At 41.9% G+C, this 24,275-nt stretch overlaps 1 protein-coding gene across 5 annotated transcripts in view; it reads right to left on the minus strand.

The window, feature by feature from the left end:
* The window catches only part of MTR (5-methyltetrahydrofolate-homocysteine methyltransferase), a 125,872-nt gene that overhangs the window by 54,556 nt on the left and 47,041 nt on the right, over positions 1 to 24,275 (minus strand). For all 5 annotated transcript variants that reach the window (XM_018042441.1, XM_018042444.1, XM_018042442.1 and 2 more), the window contains 4 exons: positions 23,477 to 23,662; positions 4,627 to 4,806; positions 2,040 to 2,156; positions 1,593 to 1,733 (listed from right to left, as the gene is read on the minus strand). In XM_018042441.1, the coding sequence (XP_017897930.1) occupies positions 1,593 to 1,733; positions 2,040 to 2,156; positions 4,627 to 4,806; positions 23,477 to 23,662 (624 nt within the window). The remainder of the gene's footprint in view (positions 1 to 1,592; positions 1,734 to 2,039; positions 2,157 to 4,626; positions 4,807 to 23,476; positions 23,663 to 24,275) is intronic.

Consider the following 24,275-nt stretch of genomic DNA (forward strand, 5'->3'; position numbering starts at 1 on the left):
ATCAAGAGGCTTTTTAGTACTTCTTCACTTTCTGCCATAAGGGTAGTGTCATCTGCATATCTGAAGTTATTGATATTTCTCCTGGAATCTTGATTCCAGCTTGTGCTTCTTCCAGCCCAGTGTTTCTCATGATGTACTCTGCATATAAGTTAAATAACCAGAGTGACAATATACAGCCTTGATGTACTCCTTTTCCTATTTGGAACCAGTCTGTTGTTCCATGTCCAGTTCTAGCTGTTGCTTCCTGACATGCATATAGGTTTCTCAAGAGGCAGGTCAGGTGGTCTGGTATTCCCATCTCTTTCAGAATTTTCCAGTTTGTTGTGATCCACACGGTCAAAGGCTTTGGCATAGTCAATAAAGCAGAAGTAGATGTTTTTCTGGAACTCTCTTGCTTTTTCCATGATCCAGCAGATGTTGGCAATTTGATCTCTGGTTCCTCTGCCTTTTCTAAAACCAGCTTGAACATCTGGAAGTTCACGGTTCACGTACTGCTGAAGCCTGGCTTGGAGAAGAACTTGTTTACATTTGCAACAGTCAAGATCCAGGACATTCTGTTCTGCGTCCATCTAAGAAATTACAAATGTCCTAAGGAACTGAGAGGAGGGTCATGTCTTTCTCATCTCTTCTTCTCACTAGCATGTGAGATGAGTGCAATTGTGCGGTAGTTTGAGCATTCTTTGGCATTGCCTTGGTCTGACAGAATGTGGTCCACTGGAGAAGGGAATGGCAAACCACTTTAGTATTCTTGCCTTGAAAACTCCATGAACAGTATAATATACCTAGGACTGCCCAATACATAATAAATGGAAACAAGGAACTGATTTTTGGATTAACTATAATTATCCTTACATCTATAGATCAAAAGTGTGCAGACCTCAAGCCTTGAACTGTAGACTTGGACTAGATCCTAACATAAACAAGTATATATAAAAATGTAAAGCTATAACAATGAGTACCAGGTAACCACATGGTCACACAAGAAAATCCAAAATGTGAAGTCATAGCATGAGATAGAAAAATATCTAATAAAATGAAAAGATGCTCCCAGTACACTGCTAAACAAGCAGGTTACCAAAAAAGCATCAAGAAAAGCTAGATTTTTATAAAAATGTACATGAGTGTGTGTGTGTGTGTGTGCATACGCATGAACGTACTAATTAGCACTTTTTGTTTCAGAAAAATAAAACCAAAACCATGAATAGAAGGCTATAATAAAACCTCAACAGTGGTTAATCATGGGTAGTAGGATTATGAATAATTTCTATTTCTTCTTTTGCTTACCCTTATTTTACCAATTTTAAAAAATTAATATGTGTTACTTTGGTCTGAGAAAAATAATAAATTTTACATTTCAAAATAAACTTGCAGAAATACAAATTAAGAGTACTGAAGCAGATATTTAAGGCTGGTTTCTCCTTCCTCGCCCTAATGAAAATACCTTGTCTGGAACTCTCTGTAGAAACCTTCAGTGATCCAAAGACGTGGTGCTATCCTTCCTTCCATTCTACAATGAAGGACTAGTAACTGTACATTTAAGACAGATTCAAAGGAATAAAGGAAAAGCCATCCGTCAGAAACTCTCTCCCTACCTGGGCGTAGCGTAAGAGCTTCTCGGTGGCCTCAGGGTCTCTGTTCCAGATGAGGTCCTCACAGAGCTGGAGAAGCTCCTTGTGGATGTCATCATATACAGGAAGGCTTCCAGCATTCACTATTCCCATGTCCATACCAAACTAAGGGCAATAAAAACAAAAATAAGGATTTCCAGTGATACTCTAAACCAGGGATCAGTGACTCTTTCTGTGAAGGACCAGATAAAGAAATACCGTAGGCCACAGCCTCTGTCACAAACACTCAACTCTGCTGATATAGCATAAAAGCAGTCCTAGACAGAATACAAGTGAGAGCGCGTGGCTTTGTTCTAATAAAGCTTTATTCATAGAAAATGGCAGCAGACCAGGTTAGTCTGTGGGCCAAAGTCTGCAAACACTTGCCCTAAGTAAAGGCTGGTGTCCAAGGCAACAGGTGTCCCACTATACCTTGATTGCATGGTACAGGAAAACCCCATGCATTGCCTCTCGAATGGCTTCCATTCCTCGGAAGGAGAAGGACAAGTTGGAAAGACCACCACTTACTTTGGCTCCAGGCAGGGTTTCCTGGAAAAAATTTTAACATATGAAAAGATTTCCCTAGTTTGCCAAAAGCAGCAATCGTGTTCCTTAAGCTTTTTAAAGTAAGAATGGGAAGTAAAAAAAATATATAAAGTCCAAAGTAATTCAGAGTTTCTTGTACCTAGACATAGACTACAACTTGGATATCAGGGAGACACGAAAGCACTGCTTCATTGTTCTTCCTACTATAATCTCCCTAAGGGGAAAGAAAAACTTCCGCTTTATCTCTGTGTACTTCTACAGTGACCATGATATGGCTACAATACATGGTGAGTGTGACATAAAGTATTTGCTGAATAGGGACTTCCCTGGCGGTCCAGTGGTTAAAACTCTGAGCTTCCACTGCAGGAAGCAGGGGTTCAATCCCTGGTTGGGGAACTAAGATCCCGCATGGTGCAGCTAAATGTGTGTGTGTGTGTGTGTGTGTGTGTGTGTACACATACATCTGTTGGAGAAAACAATGACAGATAACAGAAGGAAAACCAGAGAGGACAAACAGAGAAGTTGGTTGTTCACGAGCTACTAGAAGGCTTCTATAGCCTAAAGGAACAAACTCCGTAGTTCACTATAAACCTGACTAATTTTAAAAGGACAAAAGGGAACTGAGGTCCCCACCACACCTTATGACACATGAAGCATTAGTTCGCATGTAAAACAGGAACTCTTACTTCCTGTTAGATAGGGTACAGACTAGTGCAAGCATTTTGGGATAGAGAGCTGCCTTTATCTACCACTGGACCCAACCCTTCCACTTCTGGGTATATGCTATAGGGAAGCTCATGAAGAGATACATATACGAGATGTATACACACAGTTTTGCTCGTGACTTACCCAAACTGGAAACAAACCAAGCGTATGTCAACCATAGAACAGTTAATTATGGAAAGGTAAATGAGGGAATATTACACATTAGTAAAACTGAACAAAGCACAACTGCAGCACAGGTGGATCTTCAAAGTGCGACTGGGTTAGGAGAAGGGCCTAAGAATCTCAAGATTCTGTTTATATTAACATGGAGTTCAAAAGTATGCAAAACTAACGATACTATTTCTACAGTGAACTCTTGCTATTTGCGGTACTTACGTTCCCTGAAGTCACTGCAAACACTGAACTGGGGCATGCTGAAAAGCACTGCTCCCACAGGAAGTGCAGGGTTAGGTCTGTGAAACTCTGGTCACAAAACTGTCATCACTGATCAACATATAACCCTGTTTCCTATGTTTCCATTTAGATATCTTGTTTAATATATACTGCTGATTCCCTAATGTTGAGCTCACAGCCCACAGCATGACAATTCATGTCTAAACAAAGTCCGTCTAACAAACATTTTCTCCATGAAGTGCATCACAGCCTTTGTGCCCACAGGAACACAGGGCAGCACTTCAGCACAGCGCACGGGGCCACCCAACTAGAGAAATCAGTCAGCGAAAAAAAGCTCAAAACCCTGAAAAATGTGGCACTAAACAGGCCAGAAAAGGGTGCCTGTTTACAGAATGAGGGCCGAACCCAGGGATGCAGGGCGTGCCTCTGCTGACTCATCTGGATCACAGGGGTCAGGCACTCACAGTTTTCACCACTCTGCACGTGTGCGTGCCCGTGAATGACTACAGAAGAACCATCAGTATTGATTTTGGAGTCACAAATAATTTTCTTTTTTTTAAATAATTTATTAAATTTCTGGCTGTGCTGGGTATCTGTTGCTGCTCGGGCTTTCTCTAGCTGCCCCAAGTGGAGGCTACTCTTCATTGCAATGCATGAGCTTCTCACTGTGGTGGCTTGTCTTGTCGCTGAGCACGGGCTCTCGGGGGCACGGGCTTCAAGAGCTGCAGTACATGGGCTTAGGAGTTGCAGCTCCGGGGCTCCAGACCATAGGATCAATAGCTGTGGCACACAGGCTTTGCTGCTCACCAGCATGTGGGAACTTTCTGGATCAGTGATTGAACCTGTGTCTCCTGCATTGGCAGGCAGACTCTTTACCACTGAGCCATCAGGGAAGCCCACAAATTAATTTTAGTGAGTAAGTGAATTTGCAAATAAAAAACCCAGGATAATTCAGATTGACTGTGTATAGAGAATCATTAAAATCATATAGAAGAACAGCAAGTAGTACCATAAAACTCAGAACGAGCTGTAATCAGAAAGGAAGAGACACTGGGCACTTTTCATTTCCTGTTTCAGGTCCCAAGTGGAAGCTACTATATGCCTCATAATCATTTATCAAACTCTATATCTTTTATATATCCCTCAGTGTGTATGTGTTTTACATCACAACATAAAATAACATAGAAAAAAATTTTAAAAGCTCCTAAATTTCAGAAAACCAATTTGCTACAAGAATAAGAATGTCAACATTCCTTGCCAATAAATATATATTTGTGAGCTCAAGCTATTCACTAAAGCCACGTGATAAATCTAAGCAATGTCAGATTGAAAGGAGAAAAATGTTCATACTTACTTTAATGACTTTTGTTGCATTGATAAAATTAACAGCATACAAGTTATGTTCTTCCATCCCAGTACCAATGGTGAGGATATTAGGGTCAAAGATGATGTCATTTGGATTGAAGCCCAGTTTTTTCACAAGGAGATGGTAGGCCCGGGTGCACACTCTGATTTTGGTATCTGTTTCTGTTGCCTGGGGAAGGAGTAAAAGATGTAATTTGAAATGGAAAAATGAGGTGTTATCTATGAAAATAGAAGGACCATTCACTTGTTGAAAACGCTGAAGTACCAATGCTTAGATTTCACAGAAATACAAATGCCAAACAGCCTTTAAACATTTATCAGATTATCTCAGAGGAGGAATTGGTTTAAAGTCCCTTTATGTTTTCATCCACACAACAGCTATGCTTCTGTAAAAATCAAATCACACACACACACACACACACATACACACACACACACATAGTATAACACAAGTGATAAGAATTCAAATAAATTACAAAATTAGTGACCCTCCTCTCTGGACCTGCCTGCACTGTCAGCCAGGCTTTCTTGGACCTTCCTATAGTAAGGCTATGTAGATTCAAAGATGTGCATTTATTACCCACCTCCAACCCCACCCATCACAGCATTAGCTAATATAATATATTTCCAAACAGTGACCCTAGGAAGCCAAGCTACTGACTCCAGCAAAGACCAACCCACCGATGCTTCCCACCTCCCTCAGAATCAGGTCTCGCACCTCCGATTTTAAGATTTTATTTTTACAGAAGCAGTGTAGCTATTGTGCTGATGAAAGTATCTCCCCCTCATCTACTCCACTCTCCCCACACCACTCCTTTGATGTTCCTGAGACCCACCAAGCTTGTCTTCCCTCAGGGCCACTGTGGGAAGTGGCCACCATCTCTTTCTATCCATTTCTGCCACTGCCTGGAACACACTGTGACATGGCTCTGTGAGTCACAGCACTCAGGCCTCTGCACAAATGTCCCCTTTTCAGAGAAGCCTCCCTTAATCACGATCTCTAAACCAGTTCCAGCACCGCCTTCTGCCTCCTCCACCCCTCTTCATAGCATCTCTCCTCCCAGAAATTCTTTTCCATGTTATAGAAAAACCTGAATGAACTTTTTCGTCAACCCAGTATATTTATCCAGCATGTTGTTTATTGGTTTTTACTTGTTTCTTTAGATATGAGTAATTGGACTAGAATCAGTCTTGCTGTACCCCCAGAGCCTAGAGCAGTGCCTGCCAGAGGATGTGCTCAATATTTCTGTTGAATGAATGAATGTACCTCTGACTCAGAGCATTTCTGAACTTTGTCAGGGGGACTGTCTTCAGGTCAAATCTACAATCTCAATGCAAGTCTTATTCAATGAATTACATGCTCAATGATTTCTGGTTGCAGAAAAAACAAATTTGCTCTAAAGAAAAAACGAATACTTGCTATCACTACAGAATTCCGAAAAAATAAGTAATGTACAATTCTGAGTAAATATGCAAAATGTTTTTTGAAAAATGGCCAGCACCAATGAATGAAGTGTTGAGTCTTCCAAGCTAATTACTTGGAGGCAGGATACCCTTGACTGGATGTGAGTGCTAAGAGTGGTCGAGAAGCAGTTCCTGATCACACACATCTTCGCCTCTAAGGGGAGCTCTCCAGGGGCCCACAGGGAGGAGGGGTGAGGATACTCTATGCAGTTCAAGGACGTTTAGTGAGGCCCCATCCTCCAGAGAAAGGCACAGTGTTATTGCTGTTGTTCAGTCACTCATTCATGTCTGACTCTTTGCAACCCCATGGACTGCAGCATACCAGGCCTCCCTGTCCCTCACCATCTCCTGGGGTTTGCCCAAGTTCATGTTCATTGTATCGGTGATGCCGTCCGACCATCTTATCCTCTGACGCCCTCTTCTCCTTCTGCCCTCAATCTTTCCCAGCATCAAGGACTTTTCCAAAGAGTCGTCTGTTTGCATCGGATGACCAAAATACTGGAGCTTCAGCTTTAGCATCAGTCTTTCTGGTGAATATTCAGAGTTGATCTCCCTTAAGATTGACTGATCTGATCTCCTTGCTGTCCAAGGGACTTTTAGCAGTCTTCTCCAGCACCACAGTCCGAAGGCATCAATTCTCTGGTGTTCTGCCTTCTTTACAGTCTAGCACTCACAACCGTATGTGACCACTGGGAAGATCATAGCCTTAATTATACGGGCCTTTGTTGGCAGAGTAATGTCTCTGCTTTTCAAGACACTGTCTAGGTTTGTCCCTGTATAGAACAACTGATTGGTTAAAGATTGGGAAAGGAGTATGACAGGGCTGTCTACTGTCACCCTGTTTGTTTAACCTATAGGCTTAACTTATAAGCTGAGCACATCATGGGAAATGCTGGGCTGGACAAGTTACAAGCTGGAATCAAGATAGGCAGGAGAAACATCAACAACCTCAGACATGCAGATGATACCACTCTAATGGTAGAAAGAGAAGAGGAAATAAAGAGGCTTTTGATGAGGGTAAAGGAGGAGAGTGAAAGAGTCGGCTTAAGACTAAATACTAAAAAAAACTAAGATCATGGCAACCAGTCCCATTACTGCATGGCAAATAGAAGGGGAAAAGGTGGAAGTAGTGACAGATTTCCTCTTCTTGGGCTCCAAAAACACTGGGGACAGTGACTGCCACCATGAAATCACAAGACGGCTGCTTCTTGACAGGAAAAGCATGGTGAGGGTACATAAAAAAAAACTTACTCAGCTCTAAGCTTCTGACTGCTCGCCTACCTTGGTGTTCTTTCACAACTGGTCTCATTGGTCTCTAATCTCTCCCTGTTCCTGTGGCTGCTCAGGTTAGAATTCACCTCCTGCTGGGGATATGACTTAGCAGATCACAGGTTCTAGGGAAAGGATCACAGGAGGGGGCTCTGTAGCCCCACTGGTCCAGGCTTTAGGGAAGGTGGCAGACTCATCTTTCTTAACTGAATGTCTTCAACCACTTCTTACTCCTCCCTTCAGTTAGTGATAAAGTTAAGGTTAAAATCAACATGTGGGCCCAGAAGAAAGTGTTCAGGAGCAGGTCACCTAGGGCTGTCTTTTCATCTTTGACTTCAGTTATCCATTCACCAGAGGGCCAAACAGAGGTCTAGGTTCTAGGTTAATGGCCCAGCTGAGCTCATTACCGAATAGGAACAGGGGGTTGGGGCTACCAGTGCTGGTACTATTTCATAGTAACCTAGTTGCGTTGGTAAAGTGAAGTGAAAGTCGCTCAGTCGTGTCCAACTCTTTGCGACTCCACTGACTGTACAGTCCATGGAACTCTCCAGGCCAGAATACTGGAGTGGGTAGCCTTTCCCTTCTCCAGGGGATCTTCCCAACTCAGAGATCGAACCCAGGTCTCCTGCATTGCAGGTGAATTCTTTACCAGGGAAGTAGGGTTGGTAGGTCCTGCTCATTTCTTTCATCTGAGTCATGAATCCATCACTAGGCCAGAACTGAAGCAACAATCATCAGCTCCATAAGAATGAGGCCTTTTCAAATTGTTCTCCCAACACCTAGTATACTACTTGCCACATTAACAGAAAGCAACTACCATCTGTTGAATAAACAAGCAAATCTCAAGAATGCACAGTTTCAAAGGATAGGCCTTTGCCATAGCATATCAAGCTAGATTCTCCAAGATTCCTTCTGTCCTGTTCCTCAGCCAGGGTGGTTACACAAACATGCTAATAAGCCTCAAGGCTTGAGGACTTTACAGATCCAGAAGGCTCTCAACTCTGCTGGCACATTTGAGTAACCCAGAGGGATTTCTGTTTTCTAATACTAATACATGTTCCTGAACCTCACTCGAGACCAGTTAAATCAGAACCCTGAAATAGACCTAAGTAACAGTATTTAAAGAGCCTCTTAGTGATCCTAACGTACAGCCCAGGTGAGAATCACTGATAGGTGAGGAACACCTTCTTAGGCTGAGTTAGAAGAAACCCCGGTGACAGTAATGCAAACCTAAAGGCCAAGAGGGAGGAATAAATATCTTCTCCTGATTTTACAATTCACTAGGGTTATCCTTAAGCTGTAGGAAAGCTAGATAAGAATCAGTAGTCAGAGGCTTCATTAATAAATCCACTGCTCAGCCTCAGCATGATTATCAGACACTTAGGGAGAAATAAGATGAATGAAAAATAATTTTTTATTTATTTATCAAGGCTGATACTATGAGAAGGCAAGAAAAAGGATCAAAGACACCCAGATTCTGTGAAAATGCAGCCTAACAAGAAGCAGAGAAGGAATGGGACCAACTTCAGAGGCAGCTTAAAGGTTTCAAATGACTGAACCAGCTTAACATGGGACAGGGGATACAGCAGGGGCCATTCTGCTGCCAGAGTCCAAAACGGAAGTGGTGGAAGAGGTGCACATGCCACCATCAGACAGGCACCGACAAGCCAGAAAGAAACAGGCTGAGAAAGGGACACTTCCAAGGGGAAAACACATGACAAGAGACATCTGGGCTTTACAAAATCACTGAGGGCACAGACTTTGTTCAGAAATCCCTGGAGTGGCTTCTCTACTGTAGTTAATGTGTGAACATGAGCTGAAGGCAAGTGTGAGGACACCCAGAGCCCAGGGAGAAGCAGCAGGCCTGAAGGCAGAGGTGGAGTCAGGGGATGAAGCTCAGGGGACAGCACTGAGCTGGGAGACGCAAGGTCGCCTTGGAATGTCTCCCGGTTCACTCCTCACCTGAAAGAATGGAGGCTGTGCCCCTGGCAGAACTCACATTTGAGGCAGAATGTGGACGCTAAGAACTTGGGCTTAACGGGGAAATGGACAGGATTTCAGACATGAAGTCAACATTGAGAGGCAACCTGGTGAGGAAAAGAGGGCTGCATTTTCCCATCAGATTTTGTTGCTCAAGTTCATCTGATGGTCATAACTTGGCCAGGAACAGCATAGCTGCCCCTGGGTTGGGGGATGTGAAAATGAGTTTGGCTTGGAGTTCATGGCCAAGGGTGAGAGAAGGAGGTGGAATGGACACAGGTGCTCAGCGCCACGGACGGAAGGACAGCCAGGAGGGGCCCTGGGGAAGCACAAAGGAGAGAGAATAAATCTCCACAAGTGGGATTTGGGGGCAGGGTGTGTATTAGGGGAGGGGTTACAGTGGAGGCTGCCCAGAAAAAGGGAAGTTGAATAAAGGGAAGTTTCTCCATTAGTTGAGAATTTCTGATTGCTTAGATTTGACCTTGGAGCCAACCATGAAGAGGCAGTCTGCCACGCAAGGGATTGGTGTAGACAAAATTGCAGGGAGAAGGTCCATAAGTTGCTTTTTCTGAGAACTTCACAGCCAATGGATCAGGCCAGCCAGAGACAGGCTGGTGACCAGGCAGCAGCAGAGCCAACCTGACCGCCCAGTGACACGACACTCACACAATACCAATGCTGTTGCCCCTGTGTGTGTGTGCTCAGTTGTTTCCGACATTTTTGCGACCCCAGGGACTGTAGCCCACCAGGCTCCTCTGTCCACGGGATTTCCCAGGCAATAATACTGAAGTGGGTTGTCATTTCCTTCTCCAGAGAAGGAAATTCTTAGTACACATATCAGTCCCTGGAAAGAGCAGAGGATGGGTCTGCTTTAGTGCCTTCAAACGGAAAGCTAGGAAGCAGACACAGTAGAAAGAGACAGCTCCCAGGAAGAACAAAAAAAGACCGACCTACTAACTCGAGATGTATTTAAAACAAATATCCCTGAGTATTTAGGTAAGACCTATAACCTATCTAGTTTTGCCTTCCTTTTAACAGGGCTTCCCAGGTAGTGCTTCAAGCCCTAAAAATGAACTCTTTCCTTGCTTTTCAGATCTTTCTGGAATCCCACTGTCCTAGATTTTCCCTGCCTCATCAAGTCTTTCTTCCACTTTCACCAAAACCTGTGAAAGACACTGAATCTTGCAAGGAGCTGGGTCCTCTACTGGCCCTTATATATCCTCAGTGCCCAGAGCCAGCACTTGGCAGATAGAAGAGGATTAAATATGAAAACCTTATTTGTCCTTTCTCCAGCAAACAGAAAACATCAGAGAGAAAAATGAGTTACAGAAAAGAAGTTGCCCTGGATTAAGAATTGGGTAACTCACAATCAAAACTGGGCAAAAGATCTAAAGACATACCAATGGCCAAAAGGCACACGAAAAGATGCCCAACATTGCTAACTATGAGAAATGGAAATCAAAATTTGCAAATCAAAATACCTACGATGAGGTATTACCTCACATCAGTAAGAATCAGTTCAGTTCAGTCGCTTGGTCATGTCCGACTCTTTGTGACCCCACGAAGTGCAGCATGCCAGGCCTCCCTGTCCATCACCAACTCCCGGAGTTTACCCAAACCCATGTAAATTGAGTCGGTGATGCAATCCAATCATCTCATCCTCTGTTGTCCCCTTCTCCTCCTGCCCTTAATACTTCCCAGCATCAGTCTTTTCAAATGAGTCAGGTCTTCACATCAGGTGGCCGAAGTATTGGAGTTTCAGCTTTAGCATCAGTCCTTCCAATGAACACCAAGGACTGATCTCCTTTAGGATGGACCGGTTGGATCTCCTTGCAGTCCAAGGGATTCTCAAGAGTCTTCTCCAACAGCACAGTTCAAAGCATCAGCTCTTCAGCACTCAGCTTTCTTTATAGTCCAACTCTCACATGCATACATGACTACTGGAAAAACCATAGCCTTGACTGGACGGACCTTTGTTGGCAAAGTAATGTCTCTGCTTTTTAATACGCTGTCTAGGTTGGTCATACTTTACTTCAAAAGAGTAAGCGTCTTTTAATTTATGGCTGCAATCACCATCTGCCGTGATTTTGGAGCCTCCAAAAATAAAGTCAACCACTGACTGACATCATCAGAATGGTCATCACCAAAAAGTCTACAATGCTGCAAAGGTGTGGAGAAAGGGGAACACAAACTGGTGCAGTCACTGTGGAAACAGGTATGGAGGTTCCTCGAAAAATTAAAAATAGAGCTACCACATGATTCACAATCCTACTCTTGGGCATACATCCAGAGTAAACGACAATTCAAAAAGATACTATTGGCAATTTGGACCAGATAATTCTTTGCTGTGGGGGGCAGCCCTGTGCTTTGTAGGGTTTTTAGCAGCATCCTTGCCCTCTCCTACTAGATGTCAGAAGGACATCCCCTCCCAACAACCCAGTCATGATAATAAACAAAAATTTGTCTAGACATTGCCAAGTGTCTCCTGGGGTGGCCAAATCACCCCATTTGAGAACTACTGGTTTAGAAGAACCACCAGTGACATAGCAGGTGAGGAGATCAGAAAGCAGACTCATCTGAATGGTCTTTATCATGAGTCAATGTCTCTTCACAGCTTTTCTCTAGAAACAACAGAGAGAGGCTGTTAGCTAGAAAATCCTACTCTGCAAAGCCTAATACTATAGGCTGGATAAAGCAACACTATGTCTCAACAGGAGCAAATGAATCCACTCAAATCTCTCTCACATCAGATGCATTCCGGGCAACTGGGACCCTCGGCATTGGAGGTATGCCAACTGAATGTTATGCTATTATTTCTGAAGGACAGGATGAACACCCCAGGCATGGAGGTAAGACCAAACATGGGTTTGAGGCCTATGCTCCTCATATTCCTACAACAAACTCTCACCTCTGAAGGCACACTGGACAAGTCTCCTTCCTACAAAGAATTTAAAATACAATCCATCTTATAAAGAAAGACTAAAGGAGAGAAATACTCAACCATGCTATCTTAGCCAGAGAGGGTGACCTCTCTATAGCCACTAAAAAGGAGTCTCTTGAAATGTGAAAATATACATCAGATTTTAACAAAGCTCAAAGAGTCTCAGAGCAGAAAACTTGAGAATCAACTCCTTGGCTGGGGTCAACTACCTTCGGCAAAGTAAAAGTAAAGGTGATTTTGGTTTCCTAGAACTACTGGTACATATCCTACTGGAATATTCAACTCAAAACCAGTATCAACTTATCTGAATTTAATTAAAAAGCTGATGAAATAAAAATCTAAAAATTACTACCAAAGGAAAAATATTTACGAAAGGAAAAATAAACCAAAATCACAACAAGGAAACAACACAAATACATAGGAATGCTCTTGAGATTTCCTATTAAAGAAAAACTATAAAACTTGATTGAATAGTAACTGGAAAGACATATCATGTTCCTGAATGACTCCCAGATACAGATTCCTCATTATTTTCTAGATTGGGTGCTAAGTCACTTCAGTCGTGTCTGACTCTGCTTCCCCATGGACGGTAGCCTGCTAGGCTCCCCTGTCCATGGAATTCTCCAGGCACAAATACTGAAGTGGGCTGCCATACCCTTCTCCATTTTCAAGATTAGAATTAGTTAATTTTAATCAATATCCTGATAGAGTTTTATTTCTCTCTAAATTAGAAAATTATTTTCAAACCACTTTAACATAGGAAAATGTGTTGAATATAATGAATCTTTATAGGACAATACTGATTATCTTTTCATATAATCAGCATACACATGTATAAGCAAAATACAGTCTATTCTATTATGTGCTAACTGTACTTCTAAGAAACCTACATAATCAAAAATTGTCATATAAAAATAATTATTTCAATCAGAAAAGGAGAATTCAATCTAGAAAGTGAGTAGTGATGGTTAATTTTCCCCACAGAAGTTTCTTACTATAGTTTATATATTATCACATAAGGAGTTCCCTTAACCCTGGCAGTGGTTAAGAATCCACTTGCATACGGAGGAGACACTGGTTTGATCCCTGGTCCAGGAAGATCCTACATGTTGCAGGGCAACTGAGCCTTTGTGTTACAACTACCAAAGCCCAGAGACCCTAGAGCCTGTACTCTGCAACGAGTGAAGCCTCACCAATAAGAGGGCCTCCCACTGCAACTAGAGAGTAGCCCCCACTGGTCACAACTAGAAAGCTGGTGCATAGCAATGAAGACCCAGCACAGCCTAAAACAAATAAATAAAGTTATAAAAAAATTTTAAATAAGTTGATTTAAACTACTAACATCGACCAAAAAACACAGAAATGCCTCCTTATTTGCCTTCTAATCCAGAAGTCTCAAGGCCAGTTCTCTGTCATAGCTGGCCTTGACCTTGCTTTGACCTTGAGGTTGTCATCACAATATAGATCACAAGCATAAAGCAAAGATAGCCATCACGTATTGGAACAACAGTGTGTGTGAATTCCTCTGCTTTATTTGGTTGCAACAGTGGTTTTCCATTTAAGAGAGCTTTCTACTTATAACGTGTGGTATCAGTCAAGCAAAGCAAATCTTGGTTCTTAACTGATTGTTACACTCAATAGCATTGTAAACTCAATCGACAGAAGAAATGCCTTCGCACCAAAATACCTGCATTGTTGGTTCCTGAACTTTTTAACTATATGAATTTTTTTGCTTTGCTCTTCATAATTTTTAATACCACAGTTCTTCAATGAACATGTAAGTCTATACTCATATAGAACAAAATTTTAAATTAGGAAAAGCAGTTTTGAAAAAGGCACCTTTAATTTCACCATCTCACTCTATTATTCTCCTTTACAACATTTTCCTCCAAACTTTACCAAATGGAGTTTTTATGTAGCTGTATATATGCAGTGTCTATATAACTATTGTTTTATGGTTTTATTTATGCTGCTCCACAATATTCATAATTAATATTTAAATACTCTGAATAATATTTCAACAGACTGATGTAACATAAGTTATCAGTATCTACCCAACTGGGCATTAAGGTTATTATATCTTCAATAAAAAGCTAGCGAAAAATCTCCGCATATACAGTATTCTTATGCTGCTAATGCTTTTATTGGGATAACTTCCCAGAAATGAGATCATTATCTCAAAGGGTATGAACATTTTTATGTCTTTAGGTATTACAGGGTCATTCAAAAGGACTATCCCTGGAGAAGGAAAGGACAACCCACTCCAGCATTCTTGCCTGGAATTGACAAGTCCACTGACAGAGGAGCCTGGCAGGCTGCAGTCCGCAGAGTTACACGACTGAGCGCACAGGCACGAGGGTAGAGTGAGATGGGTTTGTAGTAAAAAACTTGGTAGAACTTAAAAAAAAAAAAGGACTATCTCAATTTATGCTATAGTCTACAATGAACAAGACTTTCTCTTTACCACTGTTATACCAGCACAGATCTTGATGATTTTTCAGTATACTTTTGCTAACTTAGTAAGGACAAACCATTACCTTAATATTGCCCTAATGTGTACTTTTCTCATAACTCGCAAGCCAAAAAATTTCTTCTACATTTGCTTTTTATTTGGGGACACATTCAAATCTAAATTGGGAACGCTTGTTCTTAGCCAAGATCAAGTACTCTGCAGTGGAGATAACACAGGATTTGGAAGCCTGTATCAGTTTTCAAACCAGGCAGGCCAGGGATCCAAATGTGGCTCCGTTATGTCCCAGCCATTTGACCTTGGCTCACTGTAAAATAGGACGACAGCTACCCCACGTGGTTGCTATGAGGACTAAATGAGATAAACTCTGCTGGTGGTTTTCAGGCAGAGTATTCAAGAGAATCACCACTAAGGCTGTAAAATTACTGAAGCCAGATCTTACCCCAGGCCAAACGAGTCAGAAACTCAAGGGGCAGAACCCAGGGCTATGTATGCTTCTTAAAAGCACAGGCAGTGATTATCCTTCCCTGTGGGAACATTTCTGCTTTATACTCCAAGGAAAGCGCCACATACACAAAGCACACAACACTCCACTCTCATTCTCAGAGTTCACCTTGCCTCCTGCTTCACTGAGAAAACAGAAGCACAGACTCCCCCCGCAGTCTCAGCTCTGCCTTCTCTCCTGCACTGTGAGCACGCTAACTCCCCCTCCCTGTGCAGACTGGCTGCCAGGCCTCTCAGCCCACGAGGTCATGGGCTCAGCAAGTGCCCCCTTCCTCTTGCACATCAATTCCTCCCCTTCTCTCTACCAGGTCATGCCCACCAGCTTACAAAACCATGTGGTCACATCATCTACCTTCAAAGAGACACACACACACATCCATTCTTATTCTCACATGCATCCCTGGTTTCCACTCTATTTCTGTTCCCCTTTATGGCAAAACTCCCCTCAAACGGTTTACATCTGCTGCCCCCCATTCTCTGCAAGATCATAAACTACTCCGTTTTCAAATCCAAGGGTAAATGCTTGTCTCTTCCTCCCTGATCTATGCACAGCTCACCATGCCCTTCGGAAAGCTTGCTCTTCACTTGACTTCCAAGGGAACTCTCTCCTCTGGTTCCTCTTCTACCAGGGAGGCGTGTCCTTCCTAAGTCCTTCTGAAAGCATCCTCTCTTCTTCCTGACCATTAAGCACTGTGGCTCCAAGAGTCACTTGTTCCTAGGACCTCTTATCTACCATCGTTCCTTTGGTGAAGTCAGTCTCACTGCTTTAATTTTCATCAATGCACAAATAATTCCCAAGGAAGGGAATCTTACCTTCAAGCCAGACTTTGCCCAGGAAAACCAGACTCATCTACACAAGCACACACTTAACACACAAACATGTGTCCAAACACACACTTCTAGTCAACCCCATCTGAACAGGCTGTTCACCGTCCTTCTATCTCACCTGCCCAGGCCAAATAAAACTAAAAATTTCCCAAACTCCTCTCCTTTCATGGCTCACAACCTCCATGAAGGCAAATCCTACTGGCTCTGTTTCAAAAATATATGAAGCAGATGAGTCCTCACATATTCTATTGCTCCCACCTTGGTCCCAGTCACAGTCAACTCTCATCTGAACTACAGCAACAACCTCCAATGGTTCTGCTTGGTCCCCGCAGACCCTTCTCCACAAAGAACCAGAGTGGTTTTGAAATACAACTAAGACCAGGTTCGCTCCTCTGCTCAGAACCCTTCAGTGGCTTCTCAGATCACTCAGGGGAAAAGTCCAAGTGTTAGCAGAGGTCTCTAAGACCCTACGTGATTTGACCTGAAGGCTTTCTAACCTCTTCTCCCCTCTGCTCTGGCTCTACCGGCCTCCCTGTGGTTTTCAAACATAACCAGCAGGAATCTATCTCAAGGCTCCCTCTTCCCTACATTTTTACATGTTTCCCTTGGTTCCCTTCAGCTTTCTGCTAAGATGTCACCTTATCCATGAGGCCATCTCCAACCACTCTGCATAAAAGAGCATCTCCCACCGTGGTATGCCTGTCACCCTCATTCTCTCCATATCCCTTCATTGTATTCAACACTACCCAATCCCAGGGACGGCGGGAGCCTGGTGGGCTGCCGTCTATGGGGTCGTACAGAGTTGGACACGACTGAAGCGACTTAGCAGCAGCAGCAGCAGTGGTGTGTGCATGTTGTTTTTATGTTGTTTTTTCCCTTATTCCTTTTGCCCCCTAAGAATACAAATTGTGCACGGGAAGGGACTAGGTTTTGTTCCTTGCTAACTCCTCACAGCCTGGCACATACTAGGTGTTCAAGATACACTTGAAGGAATTAGAGAAGACATCTGCCTCCTTTAAACAGGCTGCTATATAAATTTGAAAAAGAACATTTAGGTAACAAAAAAGAGCTCCTGGAAGAACATAAAATTCAAGAGAACATAAACATAAAACATAAAACTCAAGAGAAGATAAATGTAGATGTCAAAATCTCACAAATGTCAAAGTTGAAAAACTGGAGAGAAAAGGTAAAAAAAATTAGGCAATTTTTCCAAAACATCCAGTTTCTGAATAATACACAGGCCACGAGAGGATAAACCATTCAAGGAAACTTCTTGCAACTGTGGCCATTAAGTGTCCTGACTGAAGTGCCTACTGAGGGCTTAACATGATGAATGGCTCATGATCACGAGACTTCAGAAAACCATGGACACAGCAGATCCAAGAAACATCCAGAAAAAGGGTCAATAAACAAGCTTCATAAAAAGAATCAAGGGTTAGACAAGCACTAAGCTTCTCACCAGTACCAACTGAAACTACAAGACAACGGATCAATAAGTTAAAAACATAGAGAAAATAATTTCAGGCTTGTACTCATATAATTTTCAATTAAGTATAAAAGTAGAATAAAACCATTTTCAGACACATAAGGCTTCAAAAACGTTTACTTTCGTGTCTTCTTTCACCAGAGGATGCACTTCGCTAAATTAGAGATTAAACCAAGTACGAGGAAACTGAAATCTAAACAGCTATGAGAGAGGTGAAAAGAACTGTCAGGATGATGGGGAGGGACATATCACAGTGACGGCTATGCAGTCAGGCTCCTGAGCAACCACTCCTGATTATGTCAGAAGTCTTGGAGGGAGAATTAGTCAACAAATTAAAATGACAGTCTACTTAATGTGTCTGCATACACTGCATATTGGAAATTTACACAACTAGGGGATAGTTTGAAAATACATAAAAACAAAATAAACACAAAGGTAACTTCACAAAAAACAAACAGGATTCAGGAAAGGAAAAGGAATCATAGTATACTACACGGCTCCACTTTTCCACTCAGTTCAGTCGCACAATTGTGTCCAACTCTTTGCGACCCCATGGACTGCAGCATGCCAGGCCTCCCTGACCATCACCAACTCCCGGAGTTTACTCAAACCTATGTCCATTGATTGGTGATGCCATCCAACCATCTCATCCTCTGTCGTCCCTTTCTCCTCTTGCCTTCAATCTTTTGAAGGGTCTTTTCAAATGAGCTCTTCCCATGAGGTGGCCAAAGTATTCAAGTTTCAGCTTCAACATCAGTCCTTCCAATGAACACCCAGGACTGATCTTTACAATGTCCTAGTTGGATCTCCTTGCAGTCCAAGGGACTCTCAAGAGTATTCTCCAATATCACAGTTCAAAAACATCAGTTCTTTGGTGCTCACCTTTCTTTATAGTCCAACTCTCACATCCATACATCACTACTGGAAAAACCACTGCCTTGACTAGATGGACCTTTGTTGGCAAAGTAATGTCTCTGCTTTTTAAAATGCTCTCTAGGTTGGTCATAACTTTTCTTTTGAGGAGCAAGCGTCTGTTAATTTCATGGCTGCAGTCACCATCTGCAGTGATTTTGGAGCCCCACAAAATAAAGTCTGCCCCTGTTTCCCTATCTATTTGCCATGAAGTGATGGGACCAGATGCCATGATCTTCATTTTCCAAATGTTGAGCTTTAAGCCAACTTTTTCACTCTCCTCTTTCACTTTCATCAAGAGGCTTTTTAGTTCCTCTTCACTTTCTGCCAGGTGTCATCTGCATATCTGAAGTTATTGATATTTCTCCTGGCAATCTTGATTTCAGCTTGTGTTTCTTCCAGCCCAGCGTTTCTCATGATGTACTCTGCATAGAAGTTAAATAAGCAGGGTGACAATATACAGCCTTGACATATTCCTTTTCCTATTTGGAACCAGTCTCTTGTTCCATGTCCAGTTCTAGCTGTTGCTTCCTGACCTGCATACAGATTTCTCATAAGGCAAGTCAGGTGGTCTGCTATTCCCATCTCTTTCAGAGTTTTCCAAGTTTATTGTGATCCACACGGTCAAAGGCTATGGCATAGTCAATAAAGCAGAAGTAGATGTTTTTCTGGGACTCTCCTGCTTTTTCGATGATCCAGCGGATGTTGGCCATTTGATCTCTGGTTCCTCTGCCTTTTCTAAAACCAGCTTGAACATCTGCAAGTTTACAGTTCACGTATTGCTGAAGCCTGGCTTGGAGAATATTGAGCATTACTTTACTAGCGTGTGAGATGAGTGCAATTGTGCGGTAGTTTGAGCATTCTTTGGCATTGCCTTTCTTTGGGATTGGAATGAAAGCTGACCTTTTCCAGTCCTGTGGCCATTGCTGAGTTTTCCAAATGTGCTGGCATATTGAGTGCAGCACTTTCACAGTATCATCTTTTAGGATTTGAAATAGTTCAACTGGAATTCCATCACCTCCACTAGCTTTGTTCATAGTGATGTTTCCTAAGGCCCACTTGACTTCACATTCTATGATGTCTGGCGCTAGGTGAATGATCACACCACCGTGATTATCTGGGTTGTGAAGATCTTTTTTGTATACTTCTTCTGTGTGTTCTTGCCACCTCTTCTTAATATCCTCTGCTTCTGTTAGGTCCATACAATTTCTGTCCTTTATTGAGCCCATCTTTGCATGAAATGTTCCCTTGGTATTTCTAATTTTCTTGAAGAGATCTCTAGTCTTTCCCATTCTATTGTTTTCTTCTATTTCTTTGCTTTGATCGCTGAGGAAGTATTTCTTATCTCTCCTTGCCATTCTTTGGAACTCTGCATTCAAATGCTTATATCTTCTCTTTTCTCCTTTGCTTTTTGCTTCTCTTCTTTTCACAGCTATTTGTAAGGCCTCCTCAGACAGCCATTTTGCTTTTTTGCATTTCTTTTTCTTAGGGATGGCCTTGCTCCCTGTCTCCTATACAATGTCATGAATCTCCGTCCATAGTTCATTAGGTACTCTGTCTATCAGATCTAGTCCCTTAAATCTATTTCTCACTTCCACTGTATAATTGTAAGGGGATTTGATTTAGGTCATACCTGAATGGTCTAGTGGTTTTCCCTACTTTCTTCAATTTTTCTGAATCTGGCAATAAGGAATTTATAATCTGAGCCACAGTCAGCTTCTGGTCTTGTTTTTGCTGACTGTATAGAGCTTCTCCATCTTTGGCTGCAAAGAATATAACCAACCTGATTTTCGTGTTGACCATCTGGTAATGTCCATGTGTAAGTCTTCTCTTGTGTTGTTGGAAGAGTGTGTTTGCTATGACCAGTGCGTTCTCTTGGCAGAACTCTATTAGCCTTTGCTCCGCTTCTTTCTGTACCCCAAGACCAAATTTTCCCTTTACTCCAGGTGTTTCTTGACTTCCTACTTTTGCATTCCAGTCCCCTATACTGAAAAGGACATCTTTTTTGAGTGTTAATTCTAGAATGTCTTGTAGGTCTTCATAGAACCATTCAACTTCAGCTTCTTCAGCATTAACTGGTTGGGGCACAGACTTGTATTATTGTGATATTGAATGGTTTGCCTTGGAAATGAACAGAGATCATTCTCTTTTTTGGGACTGCATCCAAGTACTGCATTTCGGACTCTTGTGGACTATGACGGCTACTCCATTTCTTTTAAGGGATTCTTGCCCACAGTAGTAGACATAATGGTCATCTGACTTAAATTCACCCATCCCAGTCCATTTTAGTTCACTGATTCCTAAAATGTTGACGTTCACTCTTGCCATCTCCTGTTTGATCACTTCCAATTTGCCTTGATTCATGGACCTCACATTCCAAGTTCCTATGCAATATTGCTCTTTACAGCATTGGAGCTTGCTATCATCACCAGTCACATCCACAACTGGGTGCTGTTTTTGCTTTGGCTCCGTCTCTTCATTCTTTCTGGAATTATTTCTCCACTGATCTCCGGTAGTATATTGGGCACCTATCAACCTGGGGAGTTCATCTTTCAGTGTCATATCTTTTTGCCTTTTCATACTGTTCATGGGGTTCTCAAGGCAGGAATACTGAAGTGGTTTGCCATTCCCTTCTCCAGTTTTGTCAGAACTCTCCACCATGACCCATCCTTCTTGGGTGGCCCTACACAGCATGGCTCATGGTTTCACTGAGTTAGACAAGGCTGTGATCCATGTGATTAGATTGGTTAGTTTTCTGTGATTGTGGTTTTCAGTCTGTCTGCCCTCTGATGGAGAAGGATAAGAGGCTTATGAAAGCTTCCTGAGGGGATAGATTGACTGAGGGGGATACTGGGTCTTGTTCTGATGGGCAGTGCCATGCTCAGTAAATCTTTAATCTAATTTTCTGTTGATGGGTGGAGCTGTGTTCCCTCCCTGCTATTTATCTGGGGCCAAATTTACCTGCTATTTACTTGGGGTGGAGGTAATGAAGATAATGGTGACCTCCCTCAAAAGATCCCATGCATGTACTGCTATAGTCCATGCCCCCAACCCTGCAGCAGGCCACCAGTGACCCACGCCTTCACTGGAGACTCCCGGACCCACCCCAGACACCCACAGGCAAGTCCAGGACAGTCTCCTGTGGGGTCACTCTTCCTTTCTCCTGAGTCCTGGTGCACAAGCTTCTGTTGTGCCCTCCAAGAGTCTATTTCCCAGTCCTGTGTAAGTTCTGGCAGCTCTAAGTACTTTTACACTACTTAATATGAGTGCCCAAAATAGTTACAACTGAAATTAACTATATTGGAAGGATGGGGGGATAAAAGCAAAGATACATGGAGAGGAGGTAGAGGATGATGAAAAAGTCAAGTCTTAACCACTAGAACAGCAATAAATAATAACTAGAACTGGAATTTGAAGATGAGGAGGTAAATGATACAAGAATCAGTTAAGTTGTAAGCAGTTATCTGGGGATCTTGAGGCTTAGGGCTTTTGTTTTTCATAAAACAATATATGTTTTATGTTTTCATAAAAAAAAGTCTCTTTATATACATAGTCAAGCCTTTGGTAAAAAAATAAAAATTGTGTCAACTGGCCTTACCACACTTAACTAGCAGCAGCAGATGACTTTTCAGAAGGAAAATTTAACAATGTATATCAAAAATGTCACATGAACACACTCTTTCACCTAGCCATTCCACTTTTACGAACTACGAAAATCACTCTACAAGGGAAAATCGAATGCATGACTTAGGATATTCATTGGCTATTTTGTGTTTCTTTTTCTAAAAATTGCTGCTCATTTTCTTTGTTCATTCTTCCACTGACCTGATAAGGGTATTTTACTCTCTGATTTATAGAAACTCTGCATATTAGAGGTATTAACCCACTGTTGTAACTCATGCTGCAAATAAAGCCATACCTTTTGTCATACAAAGTTTTACATTTTTATATAAATAGGTCTATCAGTTTTATTTCTGGCTTCCAAAATTTAGATAAATATTTTCCCATATATTCTTTGGACTTTTTTTTTTTAATTTAGACCTTTAATTGATGTACATTTTATTTTGGTATATGGTGGGAAATTGGGCTCAAGTTTTATTTTCTTCTAAAATCATAGCCAGTTATTCAACAGCATTTATTGAGTAATTCCTTTTTCAACTGATGTAGAGACTACTATATAATCAAATTTTTGTATCTAGATAGATGTAAATAGGTGTATACACACACACACATATATATATACACAGACATATATACATATATACAGAGGCAGACCTTGTTTTATTGTTCTTCATAGACACTGCATTGTTTTACAAACTGAAGGTATGTGGCAACCAAGCATTAAGCAAATCTATTGATACCACTTTTCCAAAAGCATTTGCTCACTTCATGTCTATGTCACATTTCAGTAATTCTCGCAATGTTTCAAACTTCTTTTTCATTATTCTACTTGTTGTGGTGATCTTTGACACTACTACTATAACTCCCTGGAGGTTCAGATGATAGCAGTTTTTAGCAATAAAGTATTTTTAATTAAGGTATGTACTTTTTTCCTAGACAATCGATCTCTAGGTTGGGAAGATCCCCTGGAGAAGGGAATGGCAACCCACTCCAGTATTCTTGCCTGGGAAATCCATGGACAGATGAGCCTGGTGGGCTACAGTCCATGGGGTTGCAAAGAGTCAGACACGACTAAGCGACTAACACTTTCAATGCTATTGCACACTTAACAGACTATAGTACAGTGTAAACATAATTTTTCTATGTACTAGGAAACCAAAAATTCATGTGACTGGCTTTCCTACGATATTTGCTTTATTGCAGTGGCCTGGAATGGAACCCATGGTATCTCTAAGGTATGCCAATGTGTGTGTACACATATGTGTGGTACATACAGTATACACATCTGTTTTGGGCTCAGTTCTCTTCCACTGCTTTAAGCCACTGTGTAACACAGTGAAGCCAGATCAGAAGAAATTACTCACCTGTCCTTCTTCATCAAAAGCCATAACCACCACAGCAGCTCCAAACTTCTTAATCTTTCTGGCCTTCTCCAAGAAGTCATCCTCTCCCTCCTTCAGGCTGATGCTATTAACAATGCACTTCCCCTGGCAGCACTTTAACCCAGCTTCAATCACAGCAAAATTGGAAGAGTCGATGCACAAGGGCACCTGAGTACAGAAAGGCAAGACGATCACAGAAAGACAGCAAGTCACCACAAATCCCCTTCCAAGGATTCTCATATATTCCCTCTTTCTCCTTTAGGGAAACAATATACAAATAACCGAGATAGGGTTTTAATCTTATTCTTGTTCCTAAATACCAAAATATTTGGAGTAATTCCAGTCTAACAAGAGACCTCATGTGTGGGGCCAGAAACTGGTAACTCAAAAGATCATAGCTAAATATCAGAATGAGAGCACAGAAGTCGTTTCACTGGGGTCATTTCACCCCCTCTGATTCTGATTTTAAACAGGTCATTTAGCTTCTCTTCACCTTAAATTCTCAAAATATTTACTCCCAGAGAAGCCTTGAGGCTTTTAAGTGCAGAGTTTTAAGACACAAATGAAGGATGGGTTAATGTAATTCAGTGCTTACCACAGGACTTCTCACTTAAACATTTGCTGAAGCTTAACAAAAAAATAACAGCCCTAGCTCTTAAGGCTCTAGGAAGTGTCCTTAAAAGAATAACAAAAACAAAAAAAAGTCAAAACTCACTCCTCATCACAAATTCAACTGTAAAGAAATGAACATTTTTAATTTTTTAGAACCCATCTAAAATTT

The sequence above is a fragment of the Capra hircus genome, chromosome 28 (genome assembly GCF_001704415.2).
Source record: "Capra hircus breed San Clemente chromosome 28, ASM170441v1, whole genome shotgun sequence".
In the NCBI taxonomy this organism is placed as follows: Eukaryota; Metazoa; Chordata; class Mammalia; order Artiodactyla; family Bovidae; genus Capra; species Capra hircus.